This window comes from Ricinus communis, chromosome 7 (assembly GCF_019578655.1).
Source record: "Ricinus communis isolate WT05 ecotype wild-type chromosome 7, ASM1957865v1, whole genome shotgun sequence".
NCBI classification, from domain to species: Eukaryota; Viridiplantae; Streptophyta; class Magnoliopsida; order Malpighiales; family Euphorbiaceae; genus Ricinus; species Ricinus communis.
The window spans coordinates 3,104,024-3,127,883 of record NC_063262.1 but is presented as its reverse complement, the minus strand read 5'-3'; the positions used below and the strand labels follow the sequence as shown (position 1 = coordinate 3,127,883).

Genomic DNA, 23,860 nt, shown 5'->3' with positions numbered 1-23,860 from the left:
ATGGCTACTAGATTTCTTATTTGGATATTTAAGTGACCAGACTGGAGGTAAGGTCCCTGGTCGAGCTTTGCTCTCGGGGGCGCCGATCTTATTGGATAAGAGAGCCAAAAGGCTAAAATTTGAGAGTTAAGTGGCCGATTTGGATGTAAGGTCCCTGGTCGAGCTTTGCTCTCTGGGCGCCAGTCTTGTTGGAATGAGAGGTTTGAGATGTTAGAGTTGAGGTTAGTTGAGACATAAGTGTTGAAATAATCGAGATTTTAGAGTTGGGATTAGAGTTCTACTGAAGTACTCCGTCCCGTTGCATGTGGAATAAATTTTATTTAAGCATGGCATGACACATATGTTTTAACATGACACGTATGGTTCGCGTGATTTATTAATTATTTTAAAATTAAATGAATGTGACATTGAGATATTTGAAACTGTTTTAGATGTATGATTTTAACTCACTCTCGAGGCCGAGTCTCCATTTATTGTTTTCGGATTCGTATTTAGTTCTCTCGCGACTCTTATTCAAACTAGACTCCTTCATCATCGGGTGAAGTATTTGATTTGGTATGTAAAATGGTAAATCTTAGATTCTCCGCAGTAGTAATTAGTATATGTATCAGTTGTAAATTTTCTGAGCTTCGGGTCTCGCCTAGTATTTTCTGGTAGACCGAAGTAATTTTGTAAAGTGTAACTATTAAGATAATTTATGGTTTTAATAATATAAATTTGAGTTGAGATTTGTTTAAATCAGTGAGTGTCAGGCTTACTACGGGTTTCGGTGGCCTTAAGCCTACCCATTCCCTAGTGCCGGTCACGGGCCCACGGGTGGGGTCGTGACAATGAACATGGATAAAGCAGGAATGTCAAGGCTACTACAATTGCAAGAATTAGAGGAGTTGCGATTAGATGCATATGAGAATTCGAGAATTTACAAAGAGAAGTCCAAATTACTCCACGACAATACTCTTATAAGGAAACAATTTAAGATTGGTCAAAAAGTATTATTATATAATTCTCGATTAAAGCTTATGCCTGGTAAGTTTCGTTCTCGATGGCTCGGTCCATTTGTTGTTACTAATGTATTTTCCTATGGTGCAGTGGAAATTAGAAGCTTGGATTTGAACAAAATTTTCCAAGTAAATGGTCATAGATTGAAAATATTCCAAGATGGCGAAATAGTTCCATATCTCGATAATTTTCCCCTAGATTACCCCACTTACCCAAACGACTAAGACATTCCATTACTCCGTCAAGCAAAAAGACGTTAAACAATTGCGCTATTGGGAGGCAACCCAAATACTTGCTTTATTTTTTTTTTATTTTTTTTCTTTCACTTAGTTTATTTTGTTTTTAGTTTTTAGTTTTTAATTTCTTTTATAAAATAAAATTTTAATTAATTTTTCTTTTTTCTTTTTTCTGGCACGAGACTAATTTCTATAAGGCGTGACCACGCTTGTTCCCAAACATCTCCTGTTCTCTAAAAAAAATAATAAAAATAATAATAAAATACAGAAGCTCGGTTCTTACAAGGCGTGACCACGCCTTGTTCCAAGCTGTCTTTTGTTTTGTTTTGCAAAACTGCACAAAAAAATTACAGAAGCTCGGTTCCTACAAAGCGTGACCACCCCTTGTTCGAAGCTGTCTTCTGCCTTGTTTTAATAAAAAAAAACAGTGCGAAGAGTCCCCAACAAGTTGTATTGCTTCCCTTTATTTTCTTTTCTTCTTTTGTGCAGCAAAACAACGACTACCCACAAACCGATCATGGTACGCCTGAAGACCACCGCCCGAAAGAGAACCTCCACTCACCGACGAAGTAAAGCGACTTCCGGCGACACGACTGCAGCTCCTCAAACAAAACATAGCGCAGCAGACCAGCCTTTAGACGCGACCGCCGTTCCTCAACCAAATCGCGACAACGCAGATCCACCTACGGAGCGATACCGAGAGCCTAATGACTCGTGAAACCACAGTCCACCCAAAACAACGGTAGAAAAATCTCATTTAGGCGAACTCGCTTAGGGAAAGGGAAAGTTGTCCTACCACCATCGGAAGACGAACTGACTGGATTTTTGAAATTCACTACTAAAGCGAGAAAGGACAGGTACGCCGATGTACGAACGCGAGTGATTTACCCAGGTAAGTATGTCGACACCCATTCTCTTGAGACACTGGATATTAAACAGGATTTTGATACATTGATAGCTAGTATGTGGTGGAAAGACTTGGTGACTGTTAGATACCCCACATTTGTTGAATTGATTAGAGAATTTTACACAACCTTTCAGTTCGAGACAACAGAGAATTTCACATTTGATACTCCTGGGGTTGTGCGATATAGACTCCTAGGCAAAGAATTTAAACAATCCATTACTGAATTCAATTTGGCCCTAGGATTTATTGACACTGCATTCTCTCTAACCAGTCAATACAAGAGCTCTGCCATAGATTTTGTTGATAATTTTGATCAGTCAAAACTTTGGAAGACGATGTCTTCTGACCCAATGCATTACGATCCTAGCAACTCCAAAGGCGGGTATCTTAATAAACCTGAATGGGTTTACATGCAACGATTTTTAGCATTCAGCTTCTCTGGTAGAAAAGACACAGCCAATATATGTACAAAAGCTGAACTTTATTTTATTTGGTCCATGTTGCATAATCACGCAATCAATTTGGATTTTTGGTTGGTTTCACAGTTCAAATTTGTGCTAACTCGTAAAAAGCATTTATGCTTAGGATTTTTAATTACTCATTTGGCTGTTCACCTTCAATTGCTTGATCTAGATAATACTAACTTACATATTGCTTGCGAGATGGAACCATTGGACATCGCCTGCTTACTAAAGATGCATGTGCTTGTGGAGCATAATGGGGCGTACTCTTTCCAATGGCCTTCTTCGCACGGTCAAGGCGATCCTCCAAAATCTAGAAAACGATCTTGCCAAATCAGTAAAATCAGTAATTTATTTTGAAGGGCTTCGACAACCCGTTCAAGATGTCATTATTGGTTTGGTTGATACTGAAATTTGGCCGGAGAGCGAGAGCTTTAATGATGCAGGGATGACTCAGGTTCCCCAGAGATGGAAAGGGAAATGTGTCTCAGATACTCAATTCAATTCTTCCTTGTGCAACAAAATACTCATTGGTGCTCGCTTCTACAACAAGGGTCTATATGCAAAACATCCAGAAATATCGAACCTTACAATCAATTCTACGAGAGATACGGATGGACACGGAACTCATACCGCCTCAACTGCTGCTGGTAGTTTTGCGGAGGGAGCATCATATTTCGGTTATGAAAATGGTACTGCTAGTGGTATGGCACCCCAAGCTAGAATCGCCATTTATAAAGCATCTTGGAGATATGGGACCACTGAATCTGATGTTCTTGCTGCCATAGACCAAGCAATCCAAGATGGGGTGGATATATTGTCCCTGTCCTTGGCGTTCCACATGGATGACATCTTTTTGGAAGATGATACAATTGCAATAGCCACTTTTGCAGCTATGAGAAAGGGTATATTTGTAGCAGCATCAGCTGGAAATGATGGACCTCTATATTGGACATTGGTCAATGGCGCTCCATGGCTAGTAACAGTTGGAGCAGGTACTGTAGATCGCGAATTCGGGGCACTTTTAACTTTAGGCAGCGGAGATCAGATAAAGCACTCTCTACATTGTATCCAGGAAACTATTCTCAAAGCCAAAGGCCTCTTGTTTTCTTGTATGGATGTGAAAGTGTAAAGGAAATGAAGAAAGTCAGGAACAAGATCATTGTGTGCAAGGACAATCTAAGCCTCAGTGATCAAGTCGAAAATGCCGCATCGGCACGCGTGTCAGGAGCTATTTTCATTACCGATTTCTCTGTGTCAGAATTCTACACTCAAAGCTCTTTTCCAGCGGCATTTGTCGGTCTGAAAGATGGCCAAAGGATAGTGGACTACATAAAGAGGAACAATAATCCCAAAGCGAAATTGGAATTTCAGAAGACATTTATTGGTACAAAGCCAGCACCGATGGTGGATAGCTACAGTTCCAGAGGGCCATATGCGAGGTGCCAGTATGTCTTAAAACCAGACCTTCTAGCTCCTGGCACATTAGTCCTAGCGTCATGGTCTCCTATTAGTTCAGTAACTGAAGTTGCATCAGTTGAACTGTTCAGCAAATTCAATTTGGATTCAGGCACGTCAATGGCAACGCCTCATGTTGCAGGTGTGGCTGCGCTTGTTAAGAAAGCAAACCCTGATTGGAGTCCTGCGGCAATTAGGTCTGCCCTTATGACCACAGCAAATCCACTTGACAACACTCAAAGTCCCATTAAAGATGTTTCGAATAAAGATCTGGCACCAGGCAGTCCTATAGACGTAGGATCTGGCCACATAGATCCCAACAAGTCACTTGATCCAGGACTTATCTATGACGCTTCAGTAGAGGACTACATAGAACTCCTTTGTGCGATGAACTATACAGAAAAACAAATAAGAAACATCACAAAATCCACTCACAGCTGTCTAAACAAGTCTTTGGATCTTAACTATCCATCTTTTATTGCTTATTTTATAGGCAATGACTCTGATTCGGGCAAAACTGTGCACGAATTTCAGAGGACCGTAACTAATGTTGGAGAAGCAATATCCAGTTACACTGCAAAGCTGACACCCATGAAGGGAATAAAAGTAAGTGTGGTGCCAAAGAAATTGGTTTTTAGGAAGAAGTATGAGAAGCTGAGCTACAAACTTACTCTGGAGGGTCCAAAATCAATGAAAGAGGATGTTGTCCATGGGTCTTTGAGCTGGGTGCATGATGAAGGCAAATATGTTGTTAGAAGTCCTATAGTGGCAACAGATCTCGTCGTAGACATTATTGACGATTGAATGTTACTATTTTCTGGCCTTTCATTATTGTATTGCCAAGTGGAATAAAGTGCATCTATGTTCCTATCCACCTTTATTATTCTTTTCTTGACATGTTCCATTTTTCTGTTTCTTGTCTTCTAGCTTTTTCGTCTACTCCACACCTTTTTGCCAAGGCAAATTTACGATCACACTAACTGTAACCATTTAGACATACTTTCTTCTAGTTCATATTCTTTGATAGAGTTAATGCACCAGAATGTGTGTTTGGGATATTAAAATTAAAAATGCTCAACAGCAATCCCAAACACACCTTTATATATATGTCTAATCTTGAAGCTCAAGCTACCAACCATAAATGTAACATAAGTTTCTTCATCACTTTCATCTTTCATTGTAGAATTTGGATGATAGTTGAATCACAAGTTGTCTAAATACAAAACTAGATTTTACAGGTTTCAGTGATACATTCTTTAAGTGGTGTAAGCAGACTTTGGTGTGAACACTAGAGAAAGAGCACTCTCAGCTTGTGCGGCTCGCCAGCTTTTTCATGTTTTCACAGCCTAATTATTATTTCGGCTTGACTCGAAAATTATAAAAATAAAATATAATAATATTTTTTTATAATTCTGGGCTTGATAAAAAATTTAGGCCCGCATAGTCAGATCGAACTGGACCTGGACTTGAAAACTTCAAGCCCGACCAAATTTGATTGAATCCGCCCGGCTCGAAATTTAAACAAGTCTAAACAGCTCTATATATGAGATATGGGTTATGCCTGGGCATCAGCATGTGATATTTAGGGTCAGTGGTGTTTGGGCCTAAATTCAAATCCCTTCAAACGAAAGAGAAATTTTTCTTTCCCGTTCGCAGACGAGCAGAAAAGATTCCGTCGCGCTTCAAGATAAACAAGCAGTATATCAGTAAAGTCAGTTGGCTATTTGGTTGGGCATCACCCTAATATTAGGCTTTCACTTTTTGTTTTGGGCAAAGGCAAAAGCTTCGTTAGCTAAGAGAAGAGTCAATAACTACAATAGAGGAAACCTCAGGGGGAGGGGAAGTAAACCAAGCAAAAGGGAGAGACTCCCTAACAAAATCTCTGAAGCCAACCATCTAGCTGGCTTGTTAACATACTTATGAATTAACCAAAAGTAAACTCTTCCAAGGGACAGGAGTCTCTCCCTTGCTTGATCAATGTGAATGTCTTTGATGGGCATTTTTCGTTCTTGCTTTCTGATTTCTTTTTTCTATTCATAAAACACGCTTATAATTAACACTATTTTCATTTTATGTGTTCCAGTTTGATGCGTGTATAGCTTTGATCTTTGAGCTAATTGGGAAATGGGTTTATCGTTTTTTTCCTTTTCTGTTTTAAGTATTGAAGAAAGGCTAGTTGATGCGTTTTACTTTAGCGGCATGCGTAATAAACAAATCTTTAGAGGCCCAGGTGATGAACAGATACAAAGTAGGGTTACTGCATCAGCCAGAAATGAGACCTGAATCAATGCATGTGTACGTGCATGTTATGGTGAATGGTAATTTTCAATCCAATAGTGTAAAGGACAAAACAGAAAGCAAGAGAGCATTATATTAAAACTTGGGAATATATTATTGTGGAGAAGGAGAATAAACAAGTTTGAAATTTGAGCACGTTAATCAAATGCATGGACATCATTGTTAGGTTCATTCATGGATATATTTTCTTTAGGAATATATTACTGTTTTTGGTGAAGCTGATGGATAACTCAGAACGGACATACATATTATCTTTATTTGGCGCATAGCAGCTATAAAGAAACCGCTATATGATGCGTGTGTAGCTTTGATTTTTAAGCTAATTCAAAAATGGGTTTGTTTTTTCATTATTATTATTATTGTATTATTTAACTTCTAATTTTACAATTGTTTCCAATGCTACTCAACATACATAGAGATTTTTTTGGATAGACTCAATTTATCACATTATTATAGACAACAAATTAAATTAAATATTTATATGTGGCTTTATTTGTTAAGTATTACATTTATGTTAGTTGGTTTATTTATATTACCATTAATCATTCATGATTATAAACCAATTAATATAAATACAACAATTAATAAATAAGAAAAAGTATAAAATTTGATCCTATTTGACACAAAAAAATCATGTGATATCTATTTTTTTATGATATTTTAGAACTTTGAGAGTTAAACCGTTAGTTATTTATATTCAAATTCAGCTAATATTTTTAATTCAATAGTTATAGCCTATTCATTTGGTGTCACTTGCTTATAATTTCACCACCATTCTATTTCTTATTAATATTACTTTCATTTAAGACTAGTTATGTTAAATTTTATAGAGTTTAGAAAGAAAAAACAAAGAATAAGAAAATAGTCTTACAATTTAATTTCTTTTAATTGCAGTCAATTTTAAAGAGTTTTAAATGATCTTATAAGACTAGATAATTTTATATTTCATCATCTATTGGATAAGACTGATTTTACAGCGAATAGATACAAATTATTAATAATGCTAATAAAATTAGATACAAATTACTAACGGTTTAACTCTTTGAATACTTAAGTGTCATAAAAAAAAATAAAAAAATATGTATCAAAAGATTAAATTGCAGGATCAAATTTTGTACTTGAGAATATATTATTATGGAGAAGGAGAATAAAAGAATTTGAACTTTGAGCACGTTAATCAAATGCATAGACATCATTGTTAGTTTCATGGATATGTTTTCTTTATGAATATATTACTGATTTGATGAAGAAGATGGATAACTCAAAAGGGATATATTTATTATTTTGAAAAATCTTTGTTTAAATTTAGTATATGTCCCACCTAAATATGTGTTTTAGCATTGTCTTCGCATAGCTGCTATAAAGAAACCACTATATGACGCGTGTGCAGCTCTGATTTTTAAGCTAATTGAAAAATGGGTGTATTTTTTCTTTATTACTTATTCTAGAATTCCTTTTTTAAAAGAATAAATAAATTCTGATTGTATTATTTGACTTCTAACAGTACAATTGTTTTCAATGCTAATACAAAAAAAAATTTAAAAAATAGTCACTCCTATAATAAATTAAATTAAATATAGATATATGGTATTATTTATAAAGTGTTGCATTTACTTTAATTGATTTATTTATTATTGTTAGTAATTCATGATTAAAAACCAACTAATACAAATACAATAATTAATAAATAGAAAATAATATAAAAATTTATCATATTGTTTAACTTTTTGACATAAAAGATTCTTTTGTGATATTTTAGAACCTTAAAAGGTAAACCGTTAATAATTTATATTCAAATTTACTAACACTGTTAATTTAATAATTGACCCATTCATTTGGTGTTAATTGCATATAATTCCACCACCATTCACTCTCTATTAATGTTGCTTTCATTTAAGACTAGCTATATTAACTTTTATAGAGTTCAGAAAGAAAAATCGAAGAGAAAGAAAATAGTTTTATACTTTAATTTTTCTTTAATTACAGTCACTTTTAAAGAATTTTAAATAATTTTACAAGAATAGAAAACTCTATATTTTGTTATTTATTAGATAAGACTGATTTTGCAGCAATCGGATTTTATTTAAAATTTAAAGGTTAAAATTATTAATGGTACTAATAAATTTGGATGTAAATCGCTAACGGTAGAGTACTAAAATATCGACAAATAAAAAACCATAAAATTCTTTATGTCAAAAGATTAAATCACATATTTTATACGTTTTTCTAATAAATAATATCATATATCATTATATAATTGATTTTGTACATTTATGGGTATCCCTACATGAGAAGCAACTTTTGTACCAAAAGCAACGTATGAATTCTTCATCTATACTTGAAATCCGACTATGGATACTAACCTGAATTACTAGTGCGTTGTATATTTTTTTGGGTCAATCACCAAAAACTGAGACAATTATAACCACAACAAATAAAACTCTCATAAAATCCACTCGATTCACCTTCTTCCTTGAGCTTGCTAAACTGACCGTTAACTATTTACTGCGTCCAACAATAATTTAAACTTAAAACGTACTTACGTACAAAACCTTCCTTTTCTAATAATATATTGACTTTGGGGTAAGATAGAGGCAACTCAAATCGAGCTAAAACTGAAACTCAAATTCAATTAATTAGTCTTAATTTTTAAAATTTTAAATAAATTCAATTTGTTTTGATTTTGCTTTTAAATTTTGTGAATTTTATTCTTTTACAGTAAAGTGTTTATATAAAATTCATATTAAGAGAAGTAAATTCATATTCATCGATTTTTATTTAAAATACTAGTATTCTGTTAATATATATATATATATATAATATTGATCTTGTTTGATTCAATTTGATATAAAATATTTAATCCTTTTTAATCGGATCAGTACGACTAAGATCTCGACAAAAGGTGCCCCTCAGTTCTACTTAATATGTTCTTAAAGACAATAATTTCTTGGGTTTAGAAAAGGCCTCAAAGGGGTTCGAAATATGAGAAACTATGTTTTGGGGCCTTTTCTTGAAATGCCAGAACATTTCCCTTTCTGACAAAAAAAAAAAAACTTAAGATCCATAAAAAAGCCACAAAAAGAGTCCAGAATATTTTTTTGGCTTTAATTATTAAAACAAATTGATCTCTCTTTTTTATTTTTCTTCTTCTTCTTCTTCCTTTTTTTTTTTTTTTTTTTTTTCTAAATGGCGATCACTGAAAGAGACCTGATTAATGCAAGTGTACATGCATGTTAAAGGTGAATGGCATTTTCCAATCCAACAATGTAAAGGAGAGACGAAAAAAGAGCATTACGTTCAACTTAGGATTATATTATTGTGGAAAACCATAATAAAATAATTGAAATTTGAGCACCTTAATCAAACGTATGTACATTAATGTTATCATTAAAATGGATATATTATTTTGATGCTTTTTGGCCTCTTCTTCTGCATAGCATCTACAAAGAAAACTGCTATATAACCAAAGATTCTATCAATCGAATAGCATAGTTCAGTGTACACCCATGGCTCCTCCAATTAAGGTGCCCCTGCAGTATGCACTTCTGCTCACAATCTCCTTCCTGACCTCTGTTTCACCAAATTCTGATATATATATAATTCACATGGACCAGTCAGCCATGCCTAGTGCATTCTCTGACCACTATAACTGGTATCTAGCTACCCTTGCTTCTATATCAGATACTTCTAAAGAAGCTAGCACCCCTACCTCTAGGCACATCTATTCTTACATGAATTCTGTCCATGGGTTTAGCGCCCGCCTCACTGATTCTGAACTTGAATCCCTCAAGAAATACCCTGGCTATATTTCTTCTACCCGAGATCGTCCTCTTAAACTCCACACAACCCACACGTCCCAGTTTCTCGGCCTAAGTTCTTCTTCTGGTGCTTGGCCAGCTACCAATTATGGTGAAGATGTCATTATTGGTTTGGTTGATACTGGAATTTGGCCGGAGAGCGAGAGCTTTAATGATGCAGGGATGACTCAGGTTCCCAGAGATGGAAAGGGAAATGTGTCTCAGATACTCAATTCAATTCTTCCTTGTGCAACAAAAAACTCATTGGTGCTCGCTTCTACAACAAGGGTCTATATGCAAAACATCCAGAAATATCGAACCTTACAATCAACTCTACGAGAGATACGGATGGACACGGAACTCATACCGCCTCAACTGCTGCTGGTAATTTTGTGGAGGGAGCATCATATTTCGGTTATGCAAATGGTACTGCTAGTGGTATGGCACCCCGAGCTAGAATCGCCATTTATAAAGCATCTTGGAGATATGGGACCACTGAATCTGATGTTCTTGCTGCCATAGACCAAGCAATCCAAGATGGGGTGGATATATTGTCCCTGTCCTTGGCGTTCCATATGGATGACATCTTTTTGGAAGATGATACAATTGCAATAGCCACTTTTGCAGCTATGAGAAAGGGTATATTTGTAGCAGCATCAGCTGGAAATGATGGACCTCTGTATTGGACACTGGTCAATGGCGCTCCATGGCTAGTAACAGTTGGAGCAGGTACTGTAGATCGCGAATTCGGGGCACTTTTAACTTTAGGCAATGGGAATCAGATAAAGCACTCTACACTGTATCCAGGAAATTATTCTCTAAGCCAAAGACGTCTTGTTTTCTTGGATGGATGTGAAAGTATAAAGGAAATGGAGAAAATCAAGGAACAGATTATTGTGTGCAAGGACAATCTAAGCCTCAGCGATCAAGTTGAAAATGCCGCATCTGCAGGCGTTTCAGGAGCTATTTTCATTACAGATTTCCCTGTGTCAGACTACTACACTCGAAGCTCATTTCCAGCGGCATTTGTCGATCTGAAAGATGGCCAAAAGATAGTGGACTACATACAGAGTAGCAATGATCCCAAAGCAAAATTGGAATTTCATAAGACAATTATTGGCACAAAGCCAGCCCCGATGGTGGATAGCTACAGTTCCAGAGGGCCATATGCGAGGTGCCAGTATGTCCTAAAACCAGACCTTCTAGCTCCTGGCACAATAGTCCTAGCGTCATGGTCTCCTATTAGTTCAGTAGCTGAGGTTGGATCAGTTGAATTGTTCAGCAAATTCAATTTGGATTCAGGCACGTCAATGGCAACGCCTCATGTTGCAGGTGTGGCTGCGCTTGTTAAAAAAGCACACCCTGATTGGAGTCCTGCGGCAATTAGGTCTGCCCTTATGACCACAGCAAATCCACTGGACAACACTCAAAGTCCCATTAAAGATGTCTCGAATATAGATTTGGGACCAGGCAGTCCTATAGACATTGGATCCGGACACATAGATCCCAACAAGTCACTTGATCCAGGACTTATTTATGATGCTGCAGCAGAGGACTACGTAAAACTTCTTTGTGCAATGAACTACACGGAAAAACAAATACAAATCATCACAAATTCCACTTACAACTGTGCAAACCAGTCTTTGGATCTTAACTATCCATCTTTTATTGCTTATTTCTTGGGCGGTGACTCTGATTCGGAGAAAATTGTGCACGAATTTCAGAGGACTGTTACTAATGTTGGAGAGGCAGTGTCAAGCTACACTGCAAAGTTGACACCCATGAATGGGATAAACGTAACTGTTGAGCCAAAGAAATTGGTGTTCAACAAGCAGTATGAGAAGCTGAGCTACAAACTTACTCTGGAGGGTCCAAAATCAATGAAAGAGGATGTTGTCCATGGGTCTTTGAGCTGGGTGCATGATGAAGGCAAATATGTTGTTAGAAGTCCTATAGTGGCAACAAATCTCGTTGTAGAGATTGATGACGCCTGAGTATTGGCATTTTCTGGCCTTTCATCTTTGTACTATCAAGTGAAATAATGCGCATCTAAGTTCCTATATCCATCCCTTCTTTTCTTTTCTTTTTTTCAGTTTTCCATTGTAATTCTTTAGATCTTTGAGTTCGCTCGGGCAGATTAGACTCCATATAACCTTAACAGAAAAAGAAAACACAGTGGCATATGGACTGAGAGAATTCATGGATCATTAGACAAATTCCAGATGAGTGCAACTCATTGGCCATGTAAGAAATAGTAAGAGTTAAAACTTTTAGTAGACAGGAAATTAGCCCGGATCCCAGGTGGGTATTTCTTGGCATGTGAGAAGGTCCTCAAGGATGCATCCAGCGCCCACAAATTGAATCATCAACTACTTGTTGCAATATTTCTTCGCTTTTTTCCTTAAATTAAGTTAGATCTTCAAAATATTTGATGGATTTTGCTTCAGTATTTTCAGATACCGACATATTCCATGTTTTACCATTCCCTCCCATTACAATTTTCTTGACTTTCCTGACCCCTTAATGGAGCTACTTACATACGATATTACTATACTAAAAATTTACACCAATGGGTCCGGGGAAATGATGAAGAAAGCTAAACTGAAATGAACCAGTTGGAGATTTGACGACCTACTAGTAACTTGATTGATCTAATTAGAGGAAGAAAGCTAGCTTGCGCTTGAAGAAAGCTTATAAGTAAAACATGCCTCACTAAATTACTAGGGTGTAAATGAGTGGTAGGATTTGGAACTGTAAGTTATACACCAAGTGACTAAGGCACATTGGGAGTGAATTATAAGAAAGCTGAGGGTTAAATTACTCTCATCGTCCTTAGTCTTTAGAGCAATGGTATTGAACCATAATTCTTGGAGCAATGATATCTTTCATTGACTTTGGTAGTTGATCTAATTCAACTCAATGTTTCTTAATGCCAAAGGTTCATTGACACAATTTCTTTGGGCCACTTAAAGGCTTCCTTTCTGGGTTTCTGCTATAGGTTTTCTTTCTTCCTTTTGTATTTTTTTTACTTTTTTCTGTTTGGAACTCTTTGTTAATGAGATGGTTTTCTTATTTTCCTGGAATGCTTTTCTGTTCTAACTATCCGTGAGGATCATTTCCTTTTTGTTTTTGTTTTTGTTTTTTTTTTTTTCCTATTCCTAACTATTCTCAAATTATTCTTTTCAAATTTATGTACTTCAATTGCTCTATATCTGAATTTCTTTTCCTTTTTTGATTCTAGTTGCTGATCCTTTTGATACCTACATATTAACCATCTTATATTATGGCACTTCCCTAATTGCTGTGCTTTATTCTTTGATTTTGGCCGACCCTTTTTCCTTATTTGCTGTTCATTTAGTTGCTGTTGCTGGTTTCTGAATATATTTAGTCTTCAGCTTGAGGTCTGGAAGCCCTTGTTCATATGCTAAATTTTGAGATTTTCCTTTAATGTTCGGTGAGGAAGAATTCTTATCTAAAAATTTAATGTATGTTTCTATTTATATATTAAATCGACGATAGTGTATGTGTTAATTATTCAATACTAAAATATAAAATATTCATATATACATATTATTTTTCTATTAATTATAGTGTATATATCAAGTCTAAATAATAAAAAAATGAGAGAACGAAGGAAATTTTCTTTTAATTATTGTAATGAGAAAATGAAGAAAAACTAGTTTATTTATATTTGACTAGTGAAAAGTTGCATTTTAGTCTAATTTTGGTAGTCTAACTAAAATTTACAAGTTGAGTAAATAAATTAGCAGAATCTTCTTTTATTTATATCATAAGTGATCAATGATGTATTAATTTCTTGTGTCTCCTAATGCAATCTTTCTCTAATTCATTTTGTTAAAAGAAATTCAAATTTTAAACATTTTAAGATCTTCTTATAATTTTAATTAGGTAAATGAACATTTTATAGTTTTAAGTTATTGAGTTTTTATATTTTTATGTTTATTTTGATTAATAATCCAAAATTCATTAATTAAAGTAAAAATTAAAGTATAAAGACTCAATAAATTAAAAAAATTTCTTATATAATATCTATAAGAAGTCTTTAATATAAATAAAAATAAAAATTTAAGGGCTCAATAGGACAAAATAAAAATCTAAAAATTCAAAAGAATAAGAATAAAAAGTTCAATGACTTAATAAACTCAGGTATTGTAATATATAATTTTTCATCCTGAATTGTTCTAGTTATTCAAGTGGTTCGATATAGAGATTCATATCTAATAGAATAGTTTGATATAGAATGAGACAATAAAGATTCAAAAGAATTATTTTTATATAATAAAAATAATATTTTTGAACTTAAACCATTTACAATTAACTTAAATATATGAAAAATAAAATTAATTAAAATTACATATTATATATTGTATATTTGCTTTAAAACTACATAGTAAAAGAATATAGTCCTTGTTTCAAAAAAAAAGTAAAAGAATATAATCCTAATTACTAATTAAATCCTAAATTTTAAACTCTAAAATAATTTTATTCAGTTGTTTTAAAATTTTAAAAAATAAATATCAGATAATCTTAATTTATTTTCAATAACATCCTAAGAGACAATTTTAACAATCATGGTAAAAGAATGTGTTTAGTAAAAAAGAAAAATTAAAAATTAATAAAAAATTTATCCTAAATTTAACAGTGTAAGATCAAAAGTCTTATAACACTCTTGCATTTAATTGTATCAAACTTTTTGCTGATTTATAATTTTTTTTTTTTTTAGTCAATCTACAACATCATCATTCTTGTTCTAAAAATGTAAAGATCATCACCGAAAAGTGTTATTAAAAATAAAATAAAAGTACGAAACTCAATTTTAGATTCATAAACAGTTAGATAATTTTTCAATAAAATATAATTAGATAAAATTATCAAAACATATAAAATTTAAAATATAATTGGTAATAAGACTAAGAATACATTGTTTGCTTAATTCTGACAGAGGTGAGTATTATGAAATAATAATTTTATATTTATTATATTTGGGTGAACGAATTTATAATTTTATTAGACTAAAATTCTTTAATTTATTAATTATTTATATTTAATTTATAATTTGGTTAGATTTAGTTTATTATATTTGATGTTTTGAATTGTATTAGATAATTAATGAGATTCAGAAATATATTAAAAAATAATTTCGATCCAGTCCACAAATATTGACAATACCTTTAAATATTCTATATATTTTGGGTTGGAATTTTAAGCGCAGGATCTCCAAATTCACAGTCAGCCCCGGGCAGTAAAAGTACAACCACCGAAACCAATGCTTACAAAATATTAAAGTTGACAATAGAGATGTACAATTAAATTGGAAAAAAGAAAATAAAAATAAAACAAAATAGAAAAATCCCAGCTTGTTAGTCCACATTACCACAGAATTATGACTTCGATATTATTAAACAAACGATATAACAACGTGCCCCTCCATAACGTACGTTCTTGAGATCCTACATTAAGAATACCCACAATAAAACAATCCACCCAATCTAACACTTCACCATTTTCGGTCGTCTTCTACTTATTCAGTCTTCTCTACTTCCTCATATCCTCTGCAAGAAACAAGTACTCGGCTAGATCAAAACAACAATGTCATCAACTCATCTCTCCAAAACAGACTCAGAAGTTAGCAGTCTAACCCCATCATCTCCTGCAAGGTCATCATCACCACCACCTCGCCGCCCTGTCTACTACGTGCAGAGCCCGTCAAGAGACTCTCACGATGGCGAAAAAACAACTAACTCATTTCACTCCACTCCTGTTCTTAGCCCAATGGGTTCTCCTCCTCATTCCCACTCCAACTCCTCCTTAGGCCCTCATTCTCGCGAGTCCTCCTCCACTCGCTTCTCTGGCTCCCTCAAGCCACAGCACCACCACCGCAAGACCGACGGATCTAACCGTAAAGGCGCCCGGAAGCCCTGGAAGGAGTTTGATGCCATTGAAGAAGAATGCCTTCTTGATGGGGATGTTCCTCCGCATGTCCTTACTCGTCGTTACTATTTTCTTGCTTTTGTTGGAGGCTTTATCGTTCTTTTCACTATGTTTTCCTTGATTCTTTGGGGTGCAAGTCGGCCTCAAAAACCCATCATAACCGTGAAGGTAATAATTAAATTATAATTACAATAATTTAGATCATATATATTTTCTTTTATCAAAATAAAGTTAATCTATACTATCTTAATTTCTCTTCTGATGCGTTATATTTTCATTCATAATCACTCGAAGGAGTTACAGTTTCATTATATGATGTGAATCATTAGCCCGCAACATGAGGTATCGGATGAGAAAATGAGTGGGTACGATCTTTGTTGGATCTCAAAAACTACTCAATGATCTTGTTCATTGGGAAGTATGTATGTATTATACATTGCTAGAAAAGCTTGATTATTGAAAAAGGTTATTGATTCTTTTTTTCTTTTTTCTGGTTGAGTTTGTAGAGTATCGCATTTGATCAATTTGTAGTGCAAGCTGGTGCGGATTTCTCAGGAGTAGCGACAGAGATGGTGTCCATGAACTGCACAGTGAAGCTTACATTTCGCAACACTGCTACGTTCTTTGGCGTCCATGTAACTGCGACACCTGTTCATCTTTCCTACTCTCAACTCACTGTCGCTACTGGAACCGTAAGTATTTCTAAACTTATTATTCAACATCTAATTAACTAGCTAATTTGTTGTGGATTTCTGTTATTGGTTTAATGCTGCTATAAATTATAGACAAATTTTAGGAGATATTTATATTTAAAACTGTTTATAATCTGAAACAAATGTGGAATGATGAAGGAGATATTCTTTTCATTGCAAGTTCTGAATCTAACTAAATGGTTTTATATTTGACCAAACTAGAAAATATGAAAATGGTACAACTCCGGATTGTCCTTATTCACAGCTAAACAGCACATATGAATAAATAAACAATTACAGTGTGATTAAATTATTATCAATTAGATACATCTCAATCGGTATTAAAATTGTCTTTAATAAAAAAAAGTTATAGTAAAAATAGGTATCAGAGTTTAAACTTTGTTTCTAATTGTCATTGCTAATTAAATTATCTATCTGAAGTTTTTGTTTGTAGGAGACATTATGATATTAGATTAAATGGGTTTTGCAGGTACAGAAGTTCTATCAATCAAGAAAAAGTCAAAGATCATTAACGGTGATGGTGAAGGGAAACAGCACTCCATTATATGGTGGAGGGTCAAGCTTGGGGAGTTTAAATGGTGCACCAACTCAACCGGTACCATTGGCACTCAACTTCACTGTTCGATCAAGAGCTTATGTTTTAGGCAAGCTAGTGAAGCCCAAATTCTACAAGAGAGTGGAGTGCTGGGTGGTCATGGACTCTCATAAAATGAATGTGCCAATCTCTCTCAAGAACAAGTGCACTTATCAGTAAAGAAAAAAAAAATTTATATAGAATATTCTTTACTTATTACCTCCTTATTATTTATGTATTAATTGGAAGCAAACAAAAAAGGAGGTGTATATGGGTTGTTCTTAATGTATCTTTTTGGAAATTTTGATGATTCAAATCTAATTAATTTGAACTAAAGAATGCAAGAGATAATAATAATAATAATAATAATAATAATAATAATAATAATTATTATTATTATTATAATTATAATTATTATTATTATTAAAGAAACAAATGTTTAAGGCAAGCTGGTCTAGCCTAAATTGTACAAGAGGGTGGAGTGCTTGGTGGGCATGGACCCTCATAAAATGAATGTGGCTATCTCTCTCAAGAACAATTGCACTTATTGGTAAAAATTAAATAAATTAGATCTAAAAAATGGATTAAATTATAGAGATTTCCTTTTCACTTAAGCAATTCTGATGAGGAATTTGTAACCTCGTACTATAAGATGATATTACTAAATATTAATTACTTATTCTCTATAATTCATGTAATAATTATAAGTAAATAAAATTAATAGTGTGCGATTCAATTGACGTCGGAATCATTTATAAATTTGTAAATTCAAATTCAAACTTAGGTTGCAACTAAATTAACATAAAAAAAAAAACGAAAATAAAAAAAGAAAAAGAAAGAAAAGTTGTAAGCAAACGAATAAGAAGATAGAATAGTAGTTGTTGATAATGTATCTTTCGCTATGTATTTATTTTGGGAAATATTTAAAGAATCAAATCTAAATTCAGTTCAATAAAAGGAGACAGGAGATTTAGTGGGGAGTGTAGGTGAAGGGAGGAAAGGAACCTTCCAGGAAGAAGCATATAAATGGCAACGCAATTCTGGGCCTTCTGGGTTATGGTCAGGACTTGTTGCCTGGACCCATTTAAATCACCGAATCAACAAATCTTGATTTGTCGGTGGGTTTTGAGATTTTACTTCCATCTTGTCCCTCATCAAATATTTATATTTACACTTTAAAAATGAATGATTATTACGATTTTCTGGCTTTTGTTTCAGTTCATAATAAAATTAATAATTTGTAAGAAAAAAAAAAACTAATCTGTAATTTTATTTTAATGATTGTAAATGTGTAAGAAAAAAAAGAAGAAAAAGAGTCTGAAAATTGTTGTTATGTGGATCTTATGATCTGCACCAGACCGACAATGTTTTGAAGGGACTCCAGTGTATAGTCTTAGAAGTCACATGGACATATTATATAGGTTTGATTTGAAGACCTTAATTAATGATTCAATTTATTAGCTTAGTAGATAGTGTTTCTCCGTTGGCCTATGAAACTAATGAGTAACATAAACATGTGTTTTTCATTTTATTATTTTTCCTCATTATTCCATTGTGGCGAGGTGACACTAACACCATTTTCTATGTACATCCAATATGTTAATACCCAGAAGTTCATAGTAGAAGTGTTACTGACTCGACTCAAGTTTTTTTTATAAATAAACGAGTTCGAGTTTGAATTTAATTTAAATTAACAAGCTTGAGTTTATCAAATTGTGTTTAAATAATAAATTTATTGTTCTATTTTTAGTATTTAAATTATTTAAGTATTATAATTAAATTTTTTGACAATAAGTATTATATTTAAATTAGTTACATAATTTTGTAATTATGAATATGCATATATTATTATTATTATTATTTATGTAAAATCATATATTTCTTTAAAGTCTATTATACAAACAATAGTGGTCATTATTTTATAAAATGTAAATAAAATATTTTTATTAATTATATATTTACAATTTTATATTAAAATTAAAATTAAATAACTCAATGCACGATAGCTCTATAGTAATAATTAATTAGATTATTATCCTTAGATAGTATTTATTCATATTTTTATTTTATAAAAATTTAATGAAGTAGTATAAAACTATTTATATAATGAATTATATACACCAATAATTGTTTATCGTATAATAGTATATACTAAAAATATTTTAGATACACATATGGCATATGATATTATTTATTAAAATACATCTATAATGTTTTGATTATTTATTACGGGGAATTATCTATAACTGAAATCGACTAATATAAATATTACATCTAATAAAATATTTTTAGTCTACATAACACTTTTGAGGGTTAGGAACGCAAGAGGCCAAAAAGGTGAGAAATTCAAGTAGTAAGTAGGAGTTTCGTTCTCTTTTCTTTTCTTTTTTTTTATTGTTTTATAAAGTTCCTTGAAGTACAAATATAAATGGGACAAATTCTGTGTAAAATGGAAAATCCGGGATCAAACAAACACATGATCAGTTGGGAAAATGATCCAAGAACAACCAGCCAAAAGAAAACCGATCTTATCTACCATAGATTGCAAAATCTTTGACGTGAACTCTGCTAATTAAGTTGGCTTAATGATCTAAAAAAGTGTGTTTTCCTACCAATATGGTGGGGCTCCTTGTGATTACAAACAAAATCTAAAGAAAACCAATGTGAAAGCTACCCTTCTTTTTAACATGGATGCTGGAAATGTATACATTTGTTTTTCTTTTTCTTACAAACTTTTAGATCACATGTTTTATAATTTTATGCCCTTTCTCACATTGTTTATCAGTTTCAGTAATCTTCTCTTACATTTTATATTATAATACAAAGTCATCATCACACGAGTTCCTTTTCTGTCCCTAAATTGTGTTCCTATTTTGTGGCTAAATGTAATCACATGCATTATGTACTTAGAACCCTTTCTCACTGCTCATAGATCACATGTTTATCAGTAACACAGAAATAGCACTGTTCTCACAATATGATAATACATATACAGCATGAGAATCACCTGTCACTGGATATCAATTACCCACAATTCATTTCCATACCTTTTGAAGATTTTCTTTATAACCTTATAGCCTTGCTTGTTATAATATTGATTTGAAAGATCAACGATTTAATATTATGTTATACTGATAGATTAAGATTGACATTACGTACTAATATATTATTATGTATATCAGAAACAAAAGTTTTGAGATCTTCAATTAGACGTTAGAGGGTTTGCTCTTGTTTATTTTACTATGCGATACCAACCTTTAGGTAGATATTATCAAGTGAGATGCTTAAGAAACATGTGATGCAATTACAAAATGTTCAAATTCATTGATAAGAACAAATAGGGGCTAGATGGGCTTAATCGACAAAAGAGCACACATATCTCTCAACCAACTGCAAAAATCAGCACGTTTTTGGTAGCCATTGTACCAAATTCTGAAGAATAACAGTTGAGGCTGCCTAATAAGGAATCTTAAAGAATAATTTCCAGGATGCTTCCCTACTTTTTCAGGTTCAGATCCCTTTAAGTTGGTCTTTGCAAATAATTACAACCAAAATATAAAAATAAAAATAAATAAAACAAAAATGGAAGTTAGAGCCTAATTCCTTTCTGGCATAAGAAGAAAGAAAAGAAAAACCCCTTTTTCCCTTCTCATTCAAGCACAGAACAACAAGACATTTACCCAAGTAACAAGAATCTACCTTCAAATAAAAAATTATACTAAAACAAAGACAGGATTTTGTACCTTAATTTTAACATAATAAAGCATAAGATCATGTCGTGCTTGCACTCTGTTATATGCCTTTTAAGGGAAAGATTAACAAATCGTTTTAGAAGAAAGATTCACATACAGAAACAGCTGCCAAAAATGACCTTTCTTGATAAAAGTAATAATGTACTCTGTCATTTCAATTGAAGAAACAAAAAAAAAAATGTATTTCTTCTATACACTCAGCCACCAGCAGTGACCAATCAGGACTACTGAATTACCTATAGTCAGTCTGCTAATTACAGTCTCTATGTCTGTCTCCTACCCATTTACAATAACCAAAATTTCAGATTTTTAATGGAATCTGAATTGTTAAATGTCACCTCAAAAAAAATAAAAAATCTTCTAAATTGCTTGCTTCTCTGCTTCACCTTACAGTGATCCAGCTATCAGAAAAGGCCCAATTGCAACCTTGATGATCACTTGTCAGTTGCTGGATTCTATCTACTGGAGAAGATGATGGTGTACTAGACAAAGAGGACCAGTCAATTCTTGATTCCAATTCCCTGTGAGACCATACTTCAGAATTTGGGGAAGAAGATGGAATTGAAATCCATTCTTGAAACTCAAAAGGACATCTTGGTGATGATGATGGTACTTCTTTTTTGTTCTTGAATGTAACAGTAGTAGTGGAATTGAATTCATCATCATAATGATCAGCAACAAAAGAATGATCCAATAGCATATCAGCAGTCCATCTTCTTTGAGGATCTTTAACAAAACACTTTGACAAAAAATCCTTCCCTTCGTTAGACAATTCTTGAGGAATTTCAGGCAATTCATCACTTACTCCAATTTTAATTAACAAAGCTGCAATATTAGCATCAGCCCTACAATTCCATGCTGGCTTTCCTGTAATCATCTCAACCACAGCGCACCCAAGAGCCCAAATATCACACGGCGAGTCATACTCGTTTTCATTTACCGATTCAGGAGCCATACACAAAGGAGTCCCTCGAACCTGTACCCCCTCTAGTTTCTGCCCAACTTTCTTTGCCAACCCAAAATCTGCAATTTTTAATTCACCATCCTCGAACAACAACAAATTCTGAAGCTTTAAATCGCAATGAGCAAACCCTTTTGCGTGAATATAACTCAAACCCTTTAATACCGACCTTGTGTAGTGTCTAACATCAGACTCTCGTAAACATCCACCATTGTTTTTAACCCAGTGAGCTAAACTACCACCAGCAGCATATTCCAACAACAAATTAGACAATCTGTGCCCGTTTTCGACGCTCTCTTCGCTGCCGAAACAGCGAATAATATGCTCACAGTCCCCGAGTTGATCCAACACATCTTTCTCATTCTCAAGAAAAACAGAGTCAAAAACATCACAAGATTTCACAGCCATTAAAGAAGCACCACTGTCGTTTCTCGGTATAGCCAAATTAACAGTGGAGAAGCTACCGTGACCGATCGAATTGCCGCGAACCCAATCCATGGAATCGATCATAATATTGAAAACTGAAGGGATTTTGGGATGGGTGGGTGCTTTTGATGATGTTTCTTTGAGAGAAAGGAATAAGAGAGAAACAGAGGTCACAAGTCACAACTAACGAGTGGCGCAAGAAAGGCCGTTTTATGTGTGTGCATATATATAGTATAAGAGGATGTGTTTGTAGTAATGTTTAATTGTTCAAGTGCTTTGAATATTAATTGTCGGTATAATAAATGCACGTGATTGGCAAGGATATTTCGGCAAAATGGAAAAAAGAAAAAAAGAGATTTCTTTTTATTTAATATATTTTCCTAATTTTTGAGGGGTAAAGAATTGGAAAATTCTGAAGATATGGCCGAATTTTTAGCTTACAAGGTTGATTCGGTGGATATTTCCTTCTATTTTATCTTTTCACCTCTCTTACGCGGTGTCCATCGGAACGCACACTTGAAGATTTTAATTCTTTTTGTTTTTAATTCATGAAGACCTTTTTAAGCTGGACACTATATAATATTAAGTAATTATTCTTTTTAACTTGTATAAGTATTACTAACTAAAAGTTTTTAATTTTTTACTTATTAAAATATCAAGCAGGGATTGACCCATAATTTATTTTAATTATATTATATAATACAACTTCTTTTTATAGTTACGGTTATTGTTTTTTTTTTGTTTTATTAAATTGATGTTCATTTATTAAAATCAGATTCGAACACGCTTAAAGATTTCTTCTTAAATTGCTAACTCGGCTTTTACTTGTGTGAAATCTTGTTTTTTTCCTAAATCAAACAATAATTTCCTATAAAGTCCTATTTGAATTAGTCAAATATATTATATGATACGACTCCTTTATAACTTTTATTACCATTTTAATAAGGTATTATATATCTTGCTTTTATACTATTTATTTACTGCAAAATCCTTAATTTTTCTAGCACAATGCTACTCATACAACATGTATAAAATAATTAAATTAGAGAAAGTTTTTTTTAAATACATTAAATTGGAAACTTTCTCAATTCAAATTATCTCATCAGTCAATTTAATAATTGGTCAATGGTTAAGTTCTTTCTTTAAGGACGGAGGGATTTAGAGTACAAATCATTTGAGAAATCTGTTTTCTTTTATTTTGGGTGGCTTGTTGAAATGCGTGAATGATAAAATAAAATAAAATAAAAAAGCAAAATCAAATGATAGAAGAACGGAAAAATTAGATTCTCTTGTGTTGCCTATCGTCTCAATTCTTTTTTTATTTAT

General features: G+C 33.2%; 4 protein-coding genes and 1 pseudogene across 4 annotated transcripts; 4 read left to right on the top strand and 1 right to left on the bottom strand.

The window, feature by feature from the left end:
* Window positions 1-836: 836 nt before the first annotated feature.
* On the top strand, window positions 837-1,223 carry LOC125370592. Its single transcript, XM_048376568.1, has one exon. It carries the CDS (start codon window positions 837-839, stop codon window positions 1,221-1,223), a length of 387 nt encoding a protein of 128 aa, XP_048232525.1.
* Window positions 1,224-3,740: 2,517 nt separating this feature from the next.
* On the top strand, window positions 3,741-4,865 carry LOC112535547 (subtilisin-like protease SBT3). The gene has a single exon (XM_025158151.2). The coding sequence runs from the start codon at window positions 3,741-3,743 to the stop codon at window positions 4,863-4,865; it is 1,125 nt and encodes a 374-aa protein (XP_025013919.2).
* A 4,358-nt stretch (window positions 4,866-9,223) lies between these two features.
* LOC8270746 lies at window positions 9,224-12,218 on the top strand (annotated as a pseudogene).
* A 3,038-nt stretch (window positions 12,219-15,256) lies between these two features.
* LOC8270745 lies at window positions 15,257-17,705 on the top strand. The gene is made up of 3 exons (XM_002523555.4): window positions 15,257-16,276; window positions 16,615-16,800; window positions 17,291-17,705. The coding sequence occupies exons 1-3, from the start codon at window positions 15,767-15,769 to the stop codon at window positions 17,573-17,575; spliced, it is 981 nt and encodes a 326-aa protein (XP_002523601.1). The 5' UTR covers window positions 15,257-15,766; the 3' UTR covers window positions 17,576-17,705.
* A 3,548-nt stretch (window positions 17,706-21,253) lies between these two features.
* Window positions 21,254-22,756, bottom strand: LOC8270744 (mitogen-activated protein kinase kinase kinase 20). The gene has a single exon (XM_002523554.4). It carries the CDS (start codon window positions 22,616-22,618, stop codon window positions 21,530-21,532), a length of 1,089 nt encoding a protein of 362 aa, XP_002523600.2. The 5' UTR covers window positions 22,619-22,756; the 3' UTR covers window positions 21,254-21,529.
* Between the last annotated feature and the right edge of the window lie 1,104 nt (window positions 22,757-23,860).